The sequence below is a fragment of the Verticillium alfalfae genome, genomic scaffold (genome assembly GCF_000150825.1).
Source record: "Verticillium alfalfae VaMs.102 supercont1.1 genomic scaffold, whole genome shotgun sequence".
NCBI classification, from domain to species: Eukaryota; Fungi; Ascomycota; class Sordariomycetes; order Glomerellales; family Plectosphaerellaceae; genus Verticillium; species Verticillium alfalfae.
In genome coordinates, this window is record NW_003315038.1 from 3484292 (window position 1) to 3503121 (window position 18830).

General features: G+C 54.3%; 6 protein-coding genes and 1 non-coding gene across 7 annotated transcripts; 3 read left to right on the top strand and 4 right to left on the bottom strand.

Moving 5' to 3' along the window:
* Nucleotides 1-300: 300 nt before the first annotated feature.
* On the bottom strand, nucleotides 301-2165 carry VDBG_01051 (conserved hypothetical protein; the record flags this gene model as incomplete). The annotated part of the gene is made up of 5 exons (XM_003009322.1): nucleotides 301-1000; nucleotides 1054-1585; nucleotides 1636-1694; nucleotides 1746-2055; nucleotides 2114-2165. The coding sequence occupies 5 exons, from the start codon at nucleotides 2163-2165 to the stop codon at nucleotides 301-303; spliced, it is 1653 nt and encodes a 550-aa protein (XP_003009368.1).
* A 4274-nt stretch (nucleotides 2166-6439) lies between these two features.
* VDBG_01052 (predicted protein) lies at nucleotides 6440-7493 on the bottom strand (the record flags this gene model as incomplete). The annotated part of the gene is made up of 3 exons (XM_003009323.1): nucleotides 6440-6681; nucleotides 6851-6905; nucleotides 7269-7493. The coding sequence occupies 3 exons, from the start codon at nucleotides 7491-7493 to the stop codon at nucleotides 6440-6442; spliced, it is 522 nt and encodes a 173-aa protein (XP_003009369.1).
* A 2793-nt stretch (nucleotides 7494-10286) lies between these two features.
* Nucleotides 10287-10358, bottom strand: VDBG_15020. Its single transcript has one exon. It is a non-coding gene; the product is annotated as a tRNA-Arg (tRNA).
* A 327-nt stretch (nucleotides 10359-10685) lies between these two features.
* On the bottom strand, nucleotides 10686-13375 carry VDBG_01053 (conserved hypothetical protein; the record flags this gene model as incomplete). Its single annotated transcript, XM_003009324.1, has 7 exons — nucleotides 10686-10922; nucleotides 10993-11284; nucleotides 11431-11924; nucleotides 11991-12457; nucleotides 12849-13116; nucleotides 13177-13231; nucleotides 13311-13375. 7 exons carry the CDS (start codon nucleotides 13373-13375, stop codon nucleotides 10686-10688), a joined length of 1878 nt encoding a protein of 625 aa, XP_003009370.1.
* Nucleotides 13376-14405: 1030 nt separating this feature from the next.
* On the top strand, nucleotides 14406-15244 carry VDBG_01054 (conserved hypothetical protein; the record flags this gene model as incomplete). The annotated part of the gene is made up of 2 exons (XM_003009325.1): nucleotides 14406-14560; nucleotides 14731-15244. The coding sequence occupies 2 exons, from the start codon at nucleotides 14406-14408 to the stop codon at nucleotides 15242-15244; spliced, it is 669 nt and encodes a 222-aa protein (XP_003009371.1).
* An 806-nt stretch (nucleotides 15245-16050) lies between these two features.
* VDBG_01055 (conserved hypothetical protein) lies at nucleotides 16051-17289 on the top strand (the record flags this gene model as incomplete). Its single annotated transcript, XM_003009326.1, has 4 exons — nucleotides 16051-16112; nucleotides 16180-16274; nucleotides 16332-17152; nucleotides 17209-17289. 4 exons carry the CDS (start codon nucleotides 16051-16053, stop codon nucleotides 17287-17289), a joined length of 1059 nt encoding a protein of 352 aa, XP_003009372.1.
* A 243-nt stretch (nucleotides 17290-17532) lies between these two features.
* VDBG_01056 (predicted protein) lies at nucleotides 17533-18350 on the top strand (the record flags this gene model as incomplete). The annotated part of the gene is made up of 2 exons (XM_003009327.1): nucleotides 17533-18223; nucleotides 18325-18350. 2 exons carry the CDS (start codon nucleotides 17533-17535, stop codon nucleotides 18348-18350), a joined length of 717 nt encoding a protein of 238 aa, XP_003009373.1.
* Between the last annotated feature and the right edge of the window lie 480 nt (nucleotides 18351-18830).

Consider the following 18830-nt stretch of genomic DNA (forward strand, 5'->3'; position numbering starts at 1 on the left):
TACGAAATCATAGTCAGGCGCCTGACAAACAGCGCGCCTTCCTGTCCTTGCTGACCGACCTCGATGCCGGCCCCCGGACCCTCGTGTGCCTCTTTCGCCCTCGTTCGCCGTAATCCCCGCCCGCCCCTGTAAACGAACGCTGTGTCTATGGTGTCCTTGAAGATCATGGTATCCGCCTGTTGAGCAAACGCCTGTGGTGCAACGCCGAAATGGTTGTAATAAAATAATGAAAGAAAAGAAAAAGAAAATTATGTCGTCTCAGAACCTGGGAGTCATTCGGCGATTGCTATTGCAATGTGTTCATCGTCTGTCGTGGTTGTCTTGCTCCTGTTCGGCCTCGTCAAAGTCGACCAGAAGCCCCTCGCGCTCTGTTGGTTCGATAGCCGTCTCGACGTCCTCCATGGGCTCGTCTAGCCGGCTGGGGCCCTCCTTGATCTGAAGGCTGATGAAAGCGCCAATGACGGTGATGGCGGCACTGGTCCACCAAGCGAGGCCCGAGTAGCCAGTCTCAAGACCTATGGAGTACAAGAAGCCCGAGATCGTGGGTCCGAAAGCTCGGCACAAGCTGGCAGTCGAGGCTGCCACACCGTTGATGGTCCCCAGGGTCGTCAGGTTGGGCGCAGAGTTCGTGAGGAGGATGGCGTTGGCAGGATAGGCCATAGTCGAAAAGGTGCACTTCCAGATGACCATGAAGTAAATGCCCGCCATTCGGAAGTTCTCGGGAAGCAGGACGAGATAGGGCGTCGTCAGGTAAAGGGCAAAATAAGACAATGCCATGAAGCGGAAAAGTCGCAGAGCGCCCAGCCTCCTGGTGACTATCGGGAACAAGAACACGGTCGAAATCATCGAATAGACGCCTTGTACAGAGAGAATGACACCGATCTCTTTCGTCTCCATCCCGAAACCGTCGACAAACTTGAAAGGGAGGTGGAATTCCTTCTCGACAGGCGACTTGGTGCTGAGGAATACCGGGAAAAGCTGATCGAAGGTCATCGTGTGGCTAAGGAATTTGTTAGCTGTGGGAGCCAAAATGTGACAAGTGGTAGCTCTTACAAAGCAAGAATGCCGTACGAGATGATGTTCAGGACCACAGCCTTCGTGAAAATCTTGGACTTCATCTCACTTCCTGCGTCGCTGGCACCGCACGAAGATGCATTGAGGTCCAGGCTGTCGTTGAGCTCCGGCGCAGAGGTTGTGCTCAGTTGAGGCGAGTTCTCTGAGGTGCGATAGCCCGGTAGTTGTTCCTCTTCGAGCAACGCCTGCTTCTCGGCTTTTCTTGCTGTAAGCTGGCAGTTGTTGGATGACATCCAAGAAGTGAAGCGCTTGCCGAGCTCAACCCCAGCATCCCGACGGTGCTTCCTTTCGGGGTGGGTCTCTTCCAGAAACAACAGGCCGATGATGACACCACAGCAGACAGCAGCAGCACTGAATAAGTTGGGCAGGAGATAAGGGTATTTCTCCCAAATTGAGCCGGGGAGGAAGACATTGGGGTAGCTGATGCACGGTCGGGCAAGTGCTCCTCCGATCATGGGTCCGATGATGGAGCCAAGACACCAAACCAATGGCATGATCGTGTATGCTCGCGCTGTCCAGGTCAGTCTCCGGGAGTACACTTGCAAGATCGCGGCTACTCACGCTGGTGCTCTTTTACAGTCACGAGCTCAGCAACCGTAGTCTGTAAGACACCAATGTTCCTGATATATTGTAAGCATGCTGCGTGCTAACGTCGAGCAGACAGGGCGTACCCGTTCAATAATCCACCTAGCGCTCTGGCAAAGAGAGCAACAGGGAGGTTGGGCGCAAAGCCAAACAGCAAGACGCTCAGCGCCGTGCCTGCAAGGCCGGTTAAAAGAACAGGCTTCCGGCCGATCTTGTCGCTGAGTCGTCCCCACATGAGTCCTGTCGAGAATTCGGCCAAGGTGAAAGCCGAGGTGACCATGCCAGCGTATACGGAAATCTTGTTTTTGTCGTCGGTCATGTTGAAGTCTTCAATCATGTAGTAGATGTAGGGGAAGATTGACATAAATGCAATAGGCTCGCATATTCTGCAGAGCGCTGTTCGGTGCATGTCAGTCGCGGATTGTGTACTTCGCCAGATGGCTCCTAAACTCACCCAGAACAAACATCTGCCGCACCGGAAACGGAGGCAAATTCTTCTTATCCATTTCGCGATCTGCCGAATCCTTGCTGCCTCCAAAAGTCGTGTATCCCTTTCTTCTCATCGTGTCGGTTGTGTTCGCGCGAAGGCCACAGTCGGCAACCTTGGTCTAAGCAACAGCGATGAATAGAACAGCAGTCTGGTCGAATTGATGTGGCAAGTCGAAAGCGTCTCCGGTGTTCGGGAGAGGGTGGCAGGAGCGGACGGGGTGCCAGATATATAGATGGGTGTCAGGAGCTTCGCTGTCAAGGTGGGTGAGGAGCCGGGTCACACTAGACAAGACCGAAATCGAGCCAAGAGTCAGGGGAGAGTAGTGATGAACAGTGATGTCAATGGTGGAAAAGCAACGGCAGGATGGGGGAAAAGCAAGTGAGACTAAGTCCGCTGAGATGATGTGGCGGGTCATCTTATGAAGTATAAATCGAAACCCCAAAGGCGATGGGAGCCAGAGCGCAATTAAGGGGAAAGTGGGCATCCAACGTCAAGGCCCAGGAATTACACCCTGGACCTGGTGGACTGGAACAGGTCATCGGGACCAGCCCGCCCTCGGACGCGAATGGAGGCTAAGATTGGAACGGCGGTGACCAGACCAGACAAGACCAGGCCAACGATGAAGACGATCCTCCCACAGGCGATGCGGCGAAAGGCAAAGAAGGGGTTCCTAGTCTAGTCCAGCTCCCCGGTTCGACAGACGTGGGACCTGGCATGACCCTGGTCCGGCGTCCGCCCCAGGACTTCGTTCCAAGTGGGCTCCCTGGCGAGTGGAGTGAAGTACCCCTGACCCTGGTCACGCCCGTTTTCCGCCATGGTAACAAAGGTCTCCAAGCCGTCCGCCTTACGGAGGAGGGGGGGGGGGTGTGACACGGCCCAGCGGTGACACGGATAGGAGATGGAGACTCTGGCGGATGGTGGTAGTGGCCATCGTCGTCATGTTTGTTTGCTCCAAGACGTCTTAACGAGATGCGGCTTGCGGACAAGGCGTCGGCGTGAGGCGGAAACTGGGCCGCTGGTTGCACTGCGTCGTCGCGTCGGCGCAATCCGGAGACGAGGTAAAGGGGGTGGAGGAAGTTGGGCTAACACAACAAACGGGGATGGATCGAACCAAGGCCAACCCGTGCTCCTCCCGGAACAGAAAAGCTGGGGGGTGGGGGTTTTTGGGGTGGGGTGAAAACAAAAGAAAAAAAAGTAACCCTGTTGGGACAGGGGCCAACCCCCTTCAGCCCCTTTAATTCCCCCCCTGTAGTCGATACATGGGCGCCAAGTACCTTCGTCCCCAAGGCTCCTCCCCCCCCCCCCCCCCCGGCACTTGATCTTCTGCTGCATCCTGTTGCGACATGGGGGTCGACATTGGATTGTTGGATGAACGTGACAACCGTCAGACAGGGGTGCCCAAGTACAAAAAGCATGGAGCTGAAACAGGGAAGGCCCTGTATGCAGTTGGCAGACCGCCCCTTAGCAGAACGATCCAGTTGCTAGTCCCTGGTGCCCGATCAATTTTGCGGTGTGCAATGCCGACATTCAGTGTGTTGTTGCTCACTTTGTCTGTCCCCATACTGGAGCTGTGTTGTCAGCGTATATCGCACCCCTCTGTTAAGATTTGGATATCATCAACCAGTCTGGTACAAGAGCTTGAGCTCCGCTGATGAGTTGTTTGCTCCCATAAAACCCGGGCGGTTGACCATGGATGAACACGTCGGCCCGTTGTGTCATCTGAGAAGCGGTGAAAGGCTCCCAGAGTCCCGCGGAACACCGGCCGACGGGTAGACACAGTCTTTGTGACGACGCAACTTGCCGTGACCCACGATACACGATTCGGCTTCTGCTTCTGGTGACACGCACATCGTTGGGCGAGGCTCAGAAAACCTGGTTGCTATCTACTAGGACCCCTGCACCTGCTCGTCAGGTCAGCACATGCATTGTAGTGTCATTAGTCACACTCTCTGTGCATGGAGAACAAAACGACGACGATGTCACCGTCTGGCTTGTGAGGATGGACTGATGACTGGTCGTGACCCAGATCCGAAGGATTTCACGACATATTGTGCACCGCAGCGCGGTTCGGAACTGTCACCACCCCGCTACCCTCATCTGTCCGTTGAGGCGGGGAGGGGGGCTTGTCCTCGTCACTCTCAGTGCGGCGATCGGGATTGTGACAGGGCGAGTATTACCATGTATGTGCAATCCACCCGGGGGAAGGTGCTAACTTCCGGATCAAGTCCTGTGAACGAAAGCTCCGAACGATAACCAGTCAGGCTGCGTAGCGAGCGCTGAGGTTCGATCGGCATCGAGTATACGCTGCATTCAGTCATCAACAACCCCCCCCCCTTTTTTTTTATTGTTCCAGCCTGTGTTGCTTAAGTCTTGTCGATTGCGAACATATGTCCTTCATAGAGCGACGCCAAACTTTGCGGCCACGGCACATTCGACGTTCTTCGTCGGAGTTGACTCGGACCGTCGTCCGGCTGGTTTTGAGGAGCTCATGGGCCGTTTCGATGGCGAATCACCTTTTGACGATATCCCCCCAACACGGCCCAGCGCCCGTGTGGTGGTACCATCACCATGCTCCCGAATAATGTGTAGGCCGCAACACACGTCATGCCATCCGCAAGCTTGGAGCTTTGTCATGTATCAATCGCCCCGACTCACAGTCACTACTACATCTGGTCCCTGCTTCCGACGACCATGTGGCAACGTTGTGATCTGTGCTTGAGCCTGCATGTCGAAATGCTGCACAAGGCAAGCTCCGCACATCAAATCAAAAGACCTTTGTCCAGGCCCCCATCTTCACCGGTGGGGTTGACCAGACTCCGCCGAAAATACGATGTGTTTTCTTTTGCGATACTGTCTTCGATTCCGAAGAGACAAAGTCTGACAGACGTGTGCTTGAGTCTTCTTGACGATGGCGCACGTAACCTCTCAGCTCGACCGGCCTAACCGGCCTACCGGGACTCATCCGCGCCTCCTTCTTCTTCGGTCGCAAAAGGAAGTAGCGGTGATCGATCCCGCATAAGGGAAATTGGCTTTTGTTTTCATGGGGAGCTGGGTTCAGGGATTCTCAGCCTTGGTCCCGAGAAAAGTTTGGCAAGGCGCCCCGTGCAAACCACTTGGTTGGGTCCATCTGGCGACTGCCGGAAGAGTTGCCGAGCCCTCAGGTCCTGGGTTCCTCCGCCCCCAAATCCATGTGGTACTGAACAAGTACTTCACGTGGTAGGAGAATTTTCGGCTTTGCCCTAGACAACTTTTCTACGACTGTTCGTCAATGGATGCATCCCGAGGAAAAAAAAGGCGATTCCCGTTTCCGAATTACTGTGCGCCTCGTGCCACTGGTGAGGCTCAAGCTGCTTGCCAAATGGATGCATTTCAGTTGCTTCATGGGTATCTTCAGTGGGCATGTGCCATCGACGGGAGCGGACGCACGTCGGTATGTCATGCAGGTGTCGTTTCGTCAGCTAAATCGGGGCACTTAAGGCGTGTCTTCATCAGCCGGTGCCCTATGCAGTGCAAAATCGACCAGGCGTCCATATGGGGCACACAACGGGCGTCTCGTCTAGTGCCTCCCGTTATTTTGGGTCGTTGAAAGAGCTGATTCTACGGCATACTACATGCAGAGGGGAGGAAACAAGTCTTGCTTGTGGTTCTCTTGTCAAGCAGGGTTGAGTAAGACTGGCCCAGTCTTCATTGGTCTATGCGCGTTGTTGCTCATGCAAACTGGGGTATGGTACGGGTTTCCTTTGCCTGAGACATTAGTACTCCTTGGACGGAGATACGATGAAAACGATGATTGTGTGCCGACATCCATAGAAAGTTTGGGTAAAAGCAATATGATGAGCGTCCCAAACTCGAGGCGACTGCGACGGAAACACTAGAGACTGTCGAACAGGCTTCGAGTTGTTGCGTATCTCCAGAGCTGGGCAGCAAGCAAGGTTAGGTCTGGCAGATCGACGGCATGGAAGGTGTAGCGACGGCGGGGTGACTCCAGTCTACTTCGTCGCGTGCCGATGGTAAGTCTCCTGGACCCGAGCACCCGGGATCTCAGGGGCAGGCTTCCCAGAGCGACTCTTTGACGCGGCGCTACAAGCGGAGTACGCTAAATGGGGCGACTCCATCAAAGGGGAAGAGCCGAATGGCTGGGGATGTGTTCGTCGCAGCCGGAGACTAAAGTGGGAACCAGGAGAATGGCTGGTTCAGATCCGATGGGATGTCGAGTAATAGCTCCTTGAGCTGTCAAGACCAGGGACAAGCCCCCATTGCCCCCCTTCAAGAAATTGGGCCACAGTCAGATCAGGGATACGCCCATGTAGCTCGAGCTGGGGGCGAATCTCGAGTCAATGGGTCGCCGGTTTCAGAAGTTTTCTCGGGTTTGCCGGTCAGCCATTGGGAATCCTGGCATCGCTGGTAGTCTCTGCCCCCCCCAGCCAGCTGGAAGGCATCAGCAAGTCTTCTTCGGCTTCTCCAGGTGTTCTGTCCCACTTCCTGATTGAGACAGAGAAGAGGGTCTGTGTACCTACCTTGAGTACCACTACCTGTACATTTTCTGGTATCCAGTCGTCCGGCAACAGGACGAAACTCGAAATGCGCACACCATTATTCTACTGACCTTGGCGTTCACTTCTCTCATTTGTGAGTGATAACGGCAATAGCTGCAATAGCCGACTGCACGCCCTTGAATGCCAGAAAGCCAGACGAACGTACCAGTATTGCTGTTTCGCGAATTGTTGAAGGACGAATCAGGCTGTGATACACTGTGCTGTAGAGATTGCCAGGGCGCACAGCAGCACAAATCATGGGCGAGCGCTAGGCGGAGCCCTCCACCCAACCCTTGCGAACTCAATTCGAGGGGTTGTGGGCATTGTAATCACACCTCGATGTGTAAGTCTGTCATTCGCAGTCACCCTTCATCACGGGGAACCGAGCCGCCAAGGTGGATCGAATGAACTGTTGGGTCGCCAGCGGTCAGGGTGGCTCATAATGACGATCACCACGGTCTTCAAACTCAGCGCGGGGTGAGTGGTCCTGATGCCTTGTTTCGTTATCCGGCCGGATGTAACGTGTAGACGAGTAAACCGGCCGGCTGGCCTCCTTCCCAGCAATGCTGTCGTGGGCGACAGACGTGGCTGAGGACGGGGGCCTTATGAGGGGCGAAATTTCGCCTGGGCGCATGATATTTCTTCTGAAGGTACAGGTAGGGGGGAATGAGAGGGAAGGAAGGCTGGGCCCATTGATCGGTGAGGCATCGGCCACCCTTGATTTCTTTCGGCTTGATGGCCAGGTCAAGAAAAGCAAGGAGGCGAGAGATGTCAAGCAGAGCGATGCTTTTTCTCGCCCCCTCCCCCATCATCCCTCTTGTCTCGGAATCTGGACGGAGAATTGTGAAATGAGGAATGTGAACCGCTCAAAAGCTGCAGAAAGTTTACGCTTGGACTTAGACTCTTGCAGGAGATCAAGGCGGGCAGACCACGGTGCTGGTGAGTCGATTTGGGGATCGAGTTTCTGATGATGCTAGAATGGCGGACGCACAATCTTGTTGGTGGTTTCTTCTGTGCTTGGTCTACCCTTCGCCCCTGACTTCGCTTGCTGCTTTGCCTTCCCATGTCGCTCCTCTCCTTGCTTCTTACTTTCTGAACTGAGGCAATGCATTAGGCCGAAAAGTACTTTCCTTGCCTCCAAGCCTCCATTGCCTCCTTCTTATGGTCGGGCGACGGACAGACACTACGGTGTAGACTGGGTCGCTCATACCTTCCTTGCCCTCTCCCGGCCTACATGCGCTCACCATCTTGGACTCGGACTTCTCCACCATCTATCTTGTTGCTTTTCCTCGATTCCAACCTTCAGGCCGTTTCTCCCTTTCCACCGAAATTTCGCGCGACAAGGTCGTCCAGGAATGCAAGCTGCAATGCAACAAGAAACGCATCAATCGCCGGTCTGGAACTTGAGTAGCCCACAGTCCGACCATTGCCCGCCGATGACAGAGTTCAATGACGATGCACCAAGCCGGCTCGCACCTCGATCCTACCAGGCCGACCAGATCTGCCACTTGATTCATGGCTGCATTTGGTTCCGAGGCCCCCAGGTCCAAGACTAGGCCCGGCTGACAATCTTACCGCCTAGCCTCCACGAGGCTTCGTGCGAGACCCGGCCGTCCGTCAGTTGCCATCAATCGTGAGGCAGTGATTCTGTTGAATTGGCCGATCTATGACTGCAACGACACGGCATTCCACCTAGTCTCATCTACATGGTAAGCAGAGCGCATGTCAGCTGATTCGATCATCACAATTTGACAGTGGTAACGTGGCGCTTCTCGCAATCACAGTCCGCGCACGAGCCGCATCAACGTGGGCGTGCACCCATCATCACACGGCACCCTCGACTGTGACTATTGAGTCGACTCGAGCACTATGTCCGCGATTTATCGGCGGCACGTTGCCCTGTCTTCAGATTCGTCACCAACCAGTCTGACACCCTAAGAATCTCACTACCCGAATGGCATGCCAAACTCCATCGTTCTCCACCTATCCCTGGGCGCGGATGACATTCAAATCCGACCGTCTCATCCCTTGCAGCCTTACTAGACCGCCGGGACGCCTTGAGGCCAGCCCAGCCGTGACAGCCCACTCCAGTCCTTGTGGTCATGCGTGCTCAACGGAGACTTTCTGTGCACTCCATTGAGTGGTGGAACTTGCCAGCTCTTGGGAGCAGCTATCGTGAATGCCCATCAAACTCAGGTCATCTCGCATCTGACAACCCATGCACAACGAGTTATCCGGTTATTTTGTGGTGTTACACAATACGTCTTCATTATCTGCGCAATTCTTGGTAACGCGCAATTTTTGTTCTTTCACCTGGTAGTGCCGTAGTTTGTTTCGTGCAGCGCCGTTCGCCTCCCTAATTCCATGGGAAGAATCAGGTATCGAATCAGTGGCCCTACGTGTCGCAATCCAGTGTCCTTGCAAGTCCTGTGGTCAAAGAAACCCTGCCAAGCGCATTTACAGCACGGCTGCTGCAGTGTTAAGCAGCATCCTGCGACATCACACACTACCCATGGCCATGTCGTGATTCGCAGACGCCAAGCATCGCATCGCAGGATGCGGACCATATGACTCGGACTAAGAGTTCCACTGTTACGTGGCGTGTCCAGCGTTCGACACCAAGGCAGAGGACAAAGATGACGGTCAATCTGGTCCAAGTCATGCTCAGGTCGCTTTAGGCACCTAGTGACAACGAAGGCCTGCCAAAGGCGAACAACGGGACGGGCGTCGAAACGGCCTCAGTTGATCACCAGATTGCATGCTGTGTAACGAGGCTTGCAGAAGAGTACGATCGTCACTTTATCAATCGCAAAACCCGAGGACATCTGGAAAGTCATCAGACGGGTCAGCATCCGACAAGACTGGAATATGTCGGACCATTCGAGATTCCCGAACAGGCATGAATGGCTTGGCTGGTCATGTGTACGTACACGTACGAGGGTTTCAACCACTGGCTCAAACGGTGGTCGGCCCTTGCTCGACTGACGCTGACAGCCTAGCGCATGACTTCCGCTGCAAAGGTGCCATGATGAGGCTGCAGTGATACTCGGCGAAGACAGGGGCCTGCGGCTGCCCTGACCGAGATCTGCAATTCATGGTTGGGGGCGCTTCTCGGTCAGTATGGGTGTCGTCGAACGTGATGCTCCTGCACCAATATTCTTCACGCTAGCTCAGGTAGATGGTTTCTACCTCGTTTTGTTCGCTGCGCCGCAGATACCAAGACCCTCGGTGTCAGTGCGCATCGTTGTATTTCCTGTTGTGTTACAGCGAGGCCACTAGTAATGATGCAGCTGCTGCACGACGGATGGCCCGGCGGTGTCATGTTTTCGGAGGATGAGGTCTCTCACCAAGTCAATAAATTCCGCCTGCATCCAAAAGCTGTGCCTCACGCTGCTAGCACGAGCTGTTAGTGGGGAGATGCCATGTCAGAATCCGACTGTTTGCTTAAGTGCCCCAGGCACCTTGTCCAAACATTTGTCAAGTAACAGTGCCAGTACTCTGCAATCTAGGTGTTTGAGGAGGCTGGGCTGACGGATATTGAATAGATGAGGATTTGTTTCGGTGCGATCAAAATGCAAAAAGATAGGAACGTATCCCCGTGATGACCACAGCAGGGCTCGAACCTGCAATCTCCTGATTCGTAGTCAGACGCCTTGCCATTGGGCCATGCGGCCGGTGATGTCGTCGTGCTAAACTTGATTAGTATATGTCACTAACATCAACACAAATGTTTGCGATTTCGGCCGCTTTCGTCAAACGAACGTCCAGAGATGGAACGAACGGAGTCACATCACCAGCGTCGTCTTGATTCTTGAGGTGATTTAAGTGGGACAGGGAAACGCCAAAAGAGACGGTCTGTGCTCATTGCGCTTTGTAGACTCGCATATCAGTATGTTCCTCGATGTCTTTGTAGAGATGAGACGAGGCACGTCGTGATTAGTCCCACCGGACAGCTGTGATGTGCGTGCCTCATGCGAGATGTTACTAGTCAACTCTCCGCTCTATATCCGTGTCGTGCCCATGCTTTCATCCATTGGGATGCCAGATGACAGCTCCTGACTGAAAGCATACTCTTCATCCAGACCTTGAGAGAACATCGGATCCAGTTCGGGGAGATAGTAGTTGAAGATGCCCATGACGTCTGTGCCCATCGTCGCGTTCGATGGCGTGTAGTCAGGGAACCCGTTGAATGCCATGCTGAAATCAGACAGCTCGGCTGAAGCAACATTACCCATGTCCTGTTTTCCGCAGAAAGTCAGCTTTCCCATTATCAAATGCCAGTGCCCGAAAACGTATTGCTATACTTACGGACGGGATGCTCTCCTTCCGCCCTACCTTGGGAGCGTTTGCCATGGCTTGGACCTGTGCAGCTCCATGTTGTGGCTGCGGTACATTGATAATGTCCGGTAACGTCTGGGCCTGCGTTGCTCTGGCCTCCTGCTTCAGATGGGCGTCGTTGACGTACTCGCGCGCGATGTGCGCAAACTCAGAGATGAGAGATCCGGGTAGGTATCCCTGGCTGCGGTATTCGATGCGGCTGAAATGACCTCCAGCCATGTCGAGCAAGGCCAGGTGGGATGGCGTGTTGACGTGGAGCGGACTGTGAATGACGAAATCAAAGACAACGAAAAGCCCTATGATAGGTATACCTGCGAGGATCCTGCATGGTGACAAGAGTCGACGTCGTCAGCATGCGCGCATTGGAGTCGTCTTTGCAAGTTTCCCCAAACAGGAGGCGAGTCTCACCATATACTAGTGTGAGAATCGACGTTAACCAAGACAGTTCTCTCAAGGACGGAACGTGAAGCGCTGAGAACTGCCTCCATGGTGGCTTTCTGCTGCGCGGCGATGAGAGGGTCGTCTGCCCTGGACAACCGGGACAGCCGGTGCAGCGTAGCCCGGGCCAAGGTGAGTTGCAGACCATCGTGGTAGTAGTGAATCATGACTGCTGCCTCTCTTTCAACGCCGCAGTGAATGCTGGAGGGCGGTTTAAGTCCGCCAGGCCGAAACCCGGTGTCAGGTATTGACATACGCCAGTCGTCGTGCTTCTGATTGAGTTGATCAATGATGTCCATGTAATACGCATTTGGTTTGTTGGCAACGGCGACCGAAAAGAGTGAGGAGTATGTTTGTGATATGATTCGAGCATGGCGTATGATAGATAAAAACCAGTCAAAGTCGCCGAAGACTGATTCGGGGACATGGGGGATGGGACACGATATGTCGCCGTCGATAAAAGCCTGCAGAAGTCAGGACTGCCACCAGGAAGAACCAAATAATCGCGACCGGGACAGTCTCAAACTCACCGAGCTTCTTCCAAAATAGAAGCTAGATGTCTTCTCAATGGCATACAGACACCAGAAGGTTCTCTGGTACGCTTTCGCCCTCGGACCTGAGAAGTTGCTGGTTGATAGGTTTTGTGCCCGCCTCGCAGCCTCCGACGTGACGACATGCTCCAGCATCACGCATGAAATACCCGAGCATTGAATTGCCATGGCAGCCATGGCTTGTAGAACTAGGAGAGAGTCCGGCTGAAGCATAAGATCGGGCAAGAGGCTCAGCGCAACGAAAAATAGGTTCCAAGCGTCTCCGACGCCAGGCTCAAAACTGCCCCCACCATCACATTGACATCCCATCGCTAGAACCGAATGATACAAGCATGACCAAGCCTTGCTCTGGTTGACAATCTCGAAGAAGTCTGGGTTTGCGAAAGTGCGCTCGAATGCTTCACGATCGAGAAACGGGTAAAGCGGATGGACACATTCAAAATAAACTATCACATGTCAGCGTTTTTGTCTTGCCCGCCTTGGGATATGGAGCGAGTATACGTCGAATGTACTTCGTAGCGGCGGCTCTGTTTGTGAACGGTTTAAGAGGCTGTTTGTGCCTGGCAAGCCAAGCATTGGGAGCTGGAGGCGGGCGGTGCATTTTCGTCTGTATGATGCCCGAAATCCGACCTACCAGTTCATTGACTTTATTGTTCCGCAAACATGAAGCAAGAGACTGCAGTCTGGTTTCGGAGAAGAATGTAAGAGAGTGATCGCCGGCTGGCGGTCATGTTTGTTAGTCGACTGTAAACGCGGCAAATGCTCGAGATGAGCCTACCAAAAATGCCATTTCCCTGCGAGATGTTAGTCACCTTGGGGAGTTTCCGTGCATGGAACGTACCCTTATGAATGGTGGAGTCTCATCGCCCGCTTCGGATGGACTGGCTTTGCTGGAGCGGGTGAGCAAGCTGTCAACGTGCAAAACGGGCAGTTGATGCTGCTTGTTGGCTTCTGATGAGGGAGTGTTTGACACGGGATCTTCTGAGAAGAAATCTGGCTGCAGGGATGATATGGCAGCTGGATTTGCCTCATTGATGTCAATTCCTGGTGTGCTTGATTTTGACTTTGGTGTTGGCTTAGGGGACAAGAATTGCTCCGACACTATCTGTGGTTAGCCGAAAGTGAAGCAACAGTGGCAAGCTGCACAAGGTGACGGTCCGCATACCATTCTTCCGCCGAGCAAGCTTCTTCGAGCTGAAATGACAGGGTTTATCCCGCCGCTGTATATTGAGTAGCACTTGTGAGCAGACGTACATTGAACTACCGACGGAGGGATCGGAAACCTGGGTTCACACGTACAACGCAGGTCGCGCAAGGTCCGAAATCCGGCTTGGCCGGGCCTGTGCTGGAGTTAACAAGGTCATGATTCACCACGAGGAAGCTCCGCCCATTATGAGGATAGTCTATACCGGGACATCGGACTTTGCGTATACGGCACGCGTCGCATGATTTGTGGTTTTGCTTTCCAAAGCCAAGGGTTACCATCTGTCGCGGGGTCATCTGGTCGGACTCGGCGTCGGTCTGTGAGACCATACTGTTGACGACGAGGACGTTCTCGGAGGACAACTCAATGGATCAGTTTGGCGTTCACCAGTCTTGAGATATAGACAGGATGGTCATCAAGTTACTGGAAGAGAAACATTCGAGTTCGCGACGGTCGATGTGAAGATCAATATGAGAAGTTGAGTGAGCTTGGGCCTTACACGCCAAACCTCGGGCCCGACATGCCCGATCCGGCAATGCCTGCCACTAAACTTGCCGAGAGGCTGCGCCATCACGAAGAGTGAACTCTTGAGGCTGCCAAATTTAGCCTCTTGTTGTCTTCGGAAGACGGCGTGACTTCAAGCCATGACGATACAATTTTTCAACCCTTTCTCTCACGTCATGGTCATCCATCAGCTCGGGGCTTCGACTGTATGTAGCGAGGCGGACCCAACGTTAGTAGTGTGATGTGGAACTGTTCACACCATTTTCTGACGTTTCAGAGGCGAGTAAGTTGTGTTTTCGGAAGCAAAATACGAGACTCCGGATTATCTCCACAGCGGCACAATGCTTTCTTTCTGCTTTCCCTCGTGGCCAAGCCTGACGTCGACGGCGACTGCCATTTCAATAGAGCATTTGGAGGGGCAAAGACAGTGCGGCGCATTGTCTATACACAGTCTCCACCAGGGTGCGACAGCAGCCCAACCAGAGAGGCCGTCTGCCATTTGAGGAGCTCGCTATGATTTGTTCAGAACCCACACGACTGCTCCGGCGTGACTCTTCCTGAACAACAGTTCAAGCAAACCTAGGTGTAGAGGACACGACATTTTCTGACGACAAGTCCCCAGCGTTGCATTTCTGCCGACTGGTCTCATCACATCGTCAGACGATCTACTATCGACGACCGCAACCATGGCCGGGAAGAAGGGCGCCGAGAACAGCAAGAAGGTTGCGGGCAACGCCCGTAAAGCCGAAGCCGCCGCAGCCAAGGATGCTGCCAGCAACGCGAAGAAGGCTGCCATCGAGGATGCCGAATGGGCAAAGGGCGGCAAGGATGGCTCCAAGAAGTAAGTAGAACCCTCCAGGGTCCCTGGTAATGCCCCAGGGGACCAGGTCGCCACCGTGACCGCCACAACGGCTCGCCCAAAGCCCAGCTCGAGCCGTGACCGAGTGGGTGGTAGCGATGAGCTCTGTCACCTCTGATGCCACCAGGCGCTGATACTTGTAAACCGCACAGGGAAGCCGAAGCAGCGAAGAAGGCCGAGGCTGCACGAAAGAAGGCCGAGCGCGAGGCGGCACTGAAGGAGGAGGAGGCCAACACCCCCGGTCGCAACACACCCAAGAATAACAAGACGGCCACGAAGAAGACGCGCGGGCTGGATCTCTCACAGCTCGATGGCGACAGCAGCAGCAAGGCCGCAACGCTCAACGCTTCGGGCATTGACAATGCGCTTGATGCCTTGTCGCTCACGGGCAAGACTGACAGCGGCAAGATTGACAAGCACCCCGAGAGGCGCTTCAAGGCTGCGTACGCCGCCTTCGAGGAGCGGAGGCTGCAGGAGATGGAGAGCGACGGCAGCGGTCAGGGCTTGCGGCTCAATCAGAAAAAGGATAAGGTGCGCAAGGAGTTTGAGAAGAGCCCCGAAAACCCCTTCAACCAGGTCACGGCGCGGTTCGACGCGACCAAGGAGGAGATCGCCGAGATCAAGAAGAACGAGAGGACCAAGATCGAGAACCGCCTGGGCGCGTAAAGCGAGAACAGGATCCAGCACGGCTTGCCAGTGGAGGCAAAAGAGAAAGAAGGGGGGTCTGATCCTTTGGAACCATGGCGTTCTTGATGGGCTAGAAGCGGCATGTTGCAGCCGTCGCGAGTAGCTGTCGTCCAGGAGCGAGGCTTGCCGGATGAACAGGAGATGCCGGATTTATCTTATAGCCCTGAAACACATATCACCGCCTGACTGGGCCAGTCTAGTCCATGGATCAACGCAACTTGACGAATACGGAGGCTGAATTTAACGAGATGAAATGCTCCATCGCCAATGATCTGCCTTGGGATTTCCCCATGTTCACATTCGAGGCAAGCAGTACGCGGAGGTCACACTTGCGACAGGTCACTTCGATAGTGTACCAGTTGATGACCACATGGAGAAATCCTGGTATTCAGCGGTACTTGTCTGTCAAGTACCAATAATCCTGGGTGTTGACCGCTTGCTCCGCCTACGGCCACTCGGATCCGAGCTCACCTCACCAGGGGTGGAGGTTGCCAGGACTCATCAGTCCATCGACTACCCCGCCTCTCGAAAGCATGCACTGTGCACAACCCCGCCACGTCATTCTGAATTATGATAGCGATAACAGGCGGCAGAAATTCACCGCCAGGTTTCACCGCCTATGCATTCCTGGGGTCAGGTACCTGAAGCCTACAGACCTGATCTCAGGTCGATTGTGTCTAGACTGCAGCCAACAACACTTCTCTTATCGTGTTCCTTTGAACCCCCTCGTGCTCTGATACGGCGAGCGATGTGAGAGCCTCATTGATGTCTTGAAACTTGAAAGCATGCCATCGATCAATCTCAGCGGCATGCCGTCGCTAAAACGGCAACACCTTCTGGCTGAATTGTACGTGTACTCTCTCCAAGTGCCCAGCCGAGCCCCTGAAGCGAGCTTGAGGCTAACCTCACATCAGCTCTGGTCTCAAACAGGCATGCCCGGAAGGCATCTTTGTCAGTCTTACACCGGGCGAAGTCACATTATGGTCTGGTGCTATGTTCATCAGGAGAGGTGCGCCATCGATGCGATTCCTGAGCCCCCGGACAGCCACGTCTGACCACATACCAGGACCCTATGAAAACGCCATCCTACGATTTCAGATTTCTTTCCCAGACACTTATCCACGCCTGCCGCCCCTTGTCACATTCTCCTCAGACATGTTCCATCCACTTATTGCTCCTCTCACCACCTACATGTACACAACCGACATTCAGGACAATGGAACCGTCAGTGCCACCGACGACGAACGCCTCCCGCCCGGGGGCTTCTCGCTCCGCCACGGCTTTCCCGGCTGGTTCGGGAGGAGGGGCCGTAGCAACACCACCAGCGCCAGAAAGGTCAGCGGCGGGCAGCAGCCTCCAGCCACACCGGCCAAGGGTGGCAGCAGCAGCGCCATTACGACCCCAGACTCAAGAGCCACTGCAGGCCCCACTACTGCGAGTGGCAGCAGCATATCAACCTACGAGGTCCTGCAGTACATTCGCAGCACGTTTGACGATGAAGCTGTGCTTGACTCAGTACCGCTTGAGGCTGCGGGGAACCCTGGTGCCTGGCACGCGTGGCGTACTCGTCAGCGGCAGAGGGTAAAGCTGAGCGACAGCGCCGCTCCCCCTGCCAATGCTTCTGTGCCCAAGGTAGACGGCGAAAACACAGAGGCCGAGCCTGAAGCAGAAGGGGCCGAGAAGGGTGACGAAAAGGAGGAACCGCCGGCTAAAGAAGGAGCAGAGACCGCTGCTGCAGCTGTGCCACCGCCGGCACCGACCATGTCATCAAGAGACCCGGGGCAGTGGAATTGGGCTGGCGTTTGGGAGGACAGGGTCAAGAAAGGGATCGCTGCTTCGCTTTCTGAGCCGGTCTTGTACGGCGGAGCAGCTGCCGGAGATGATTTAGTAAGTAATGACGCTCCACGAGAAGTTGCAGGCAGGAGCGCTAACGTGCTTTCCAGATTCACTTTCTGTCGATGGAAGAGAATGACGTTGGTGTCGTCAAGGACAACTTGCTGCGCACCTTGGGAAGCACTGCCTGAAATTTTAATACCCGCCCTCTGGGCAGCACCTACTTGTACTTGAATCACTACCTGCCTACCTAGGTAGGTACTTAGCCAATGAAGTTTGCGATTTATCTGTATGGGGTCGGCAACCTGACTTGAATGTTATGCTAACATTAGAAAATTGACAACACGAGCTCAGAGCAGTCCTCCTGACATTTGAGCAGGCCCCCGTATCACGTTTTTCATCTTTCTTAAGGGCAGCAATTAGGCCAAGCAAGCATGGAAGGTCTTGATATCGACCCTACTTCCACCTCAAATGAGCCGGCGCCGCTTCGAGTGATCAAGCGCCAGTCAAGACGGATTCGAGGGAGCGATGCCACCAGCGAGTACGGCAGCACGCGCTCCCGGCGAACCAGCGGGCAGACTGAGGAGAGCATTGGAAGCGCTCCCGGGCTACCGGGCTGGGATCGTCCTCTGACCGTGAGGAAGAAGCGGCAATCCGTTTTCACGTCGTCCTACTCTTTGAGCCCTCCAATTCGAGCTCTTCGGCCAGAGCGTTCCTACATGATGCTTCCGCACACGAGAGAACAAATCTCTTCCAAGATTCATTCCAACGGCGGCATGTCAAGTCTGAAGTACCCCTCGCCCATCAAAGAGATGCCGGATTCAGTGCTCCCCGATGGGATGGACGGATACCTTTCCCCAGCGCATCATTCTTCCTACGACAAGAATGAAAGTGTTTCGCAATCTCCATGTCCCATGGAATATAGCAATGCGTATCATGCGCCCATCTATCAAGATGCTCATGTGCTCGTACCGCATATATCGATTACACCCGAGGCTCGGAAATGGGATGACAGCGGTGACGTGCTGTGGACTGCGATCGAGATCACCGGCCAAGTTCGCCAGTCGTCGAACTCACAGCCTGCATTTTCTCAACATGTGGGCTGCGAAGGCATTGCCCTCCCAGGTAGGTATTACCATCTCGTGTTCAATACTTGGCATGGATATCTCACGCAGATAGATCCCTTCCGTTACGGCCTACTATTCGATATTCGCATCAACATACAGCCGCTCAGGGGAGCATTCGTCACTGAGCTTTTACAAGACGACCCTATACCAACGCACGTCACCCTTCTCTGATAGCAAGTCTTGGTAGAGAGGCTAATTCTCTAATGTAGAACACTTTATGCTGGCTCAACTATTCTCATTCTCGCCCACATACGCCTCAAGTCACAGCCTGCGAGCATAGCATCTTCAATGTCTGCTTCTCGTCAGCAATCAGATGATCTCATGGATGACCTCGAGTTTCACCTCGACAACTCCGTAAAGGGACCACCTCTCAATCCATCTCACATACGCCCATACGGCTTTTCCCCCAAACATTCTCGCTTGTCAGCATCGTTTGACAGGACAGGTATCACGTCTGTTCACACCCACATGGGAACCACGGCGACCGCTTCGCTGAAGCGCCCTGCCCATCGCTCGTCGTGGAGTTCGCACCCGGGTCTGACCCCAACCCCCTCTTTAACATTATCACGGCCAACTGGCGCCAGACAGCGCCGCCCATGCCATCA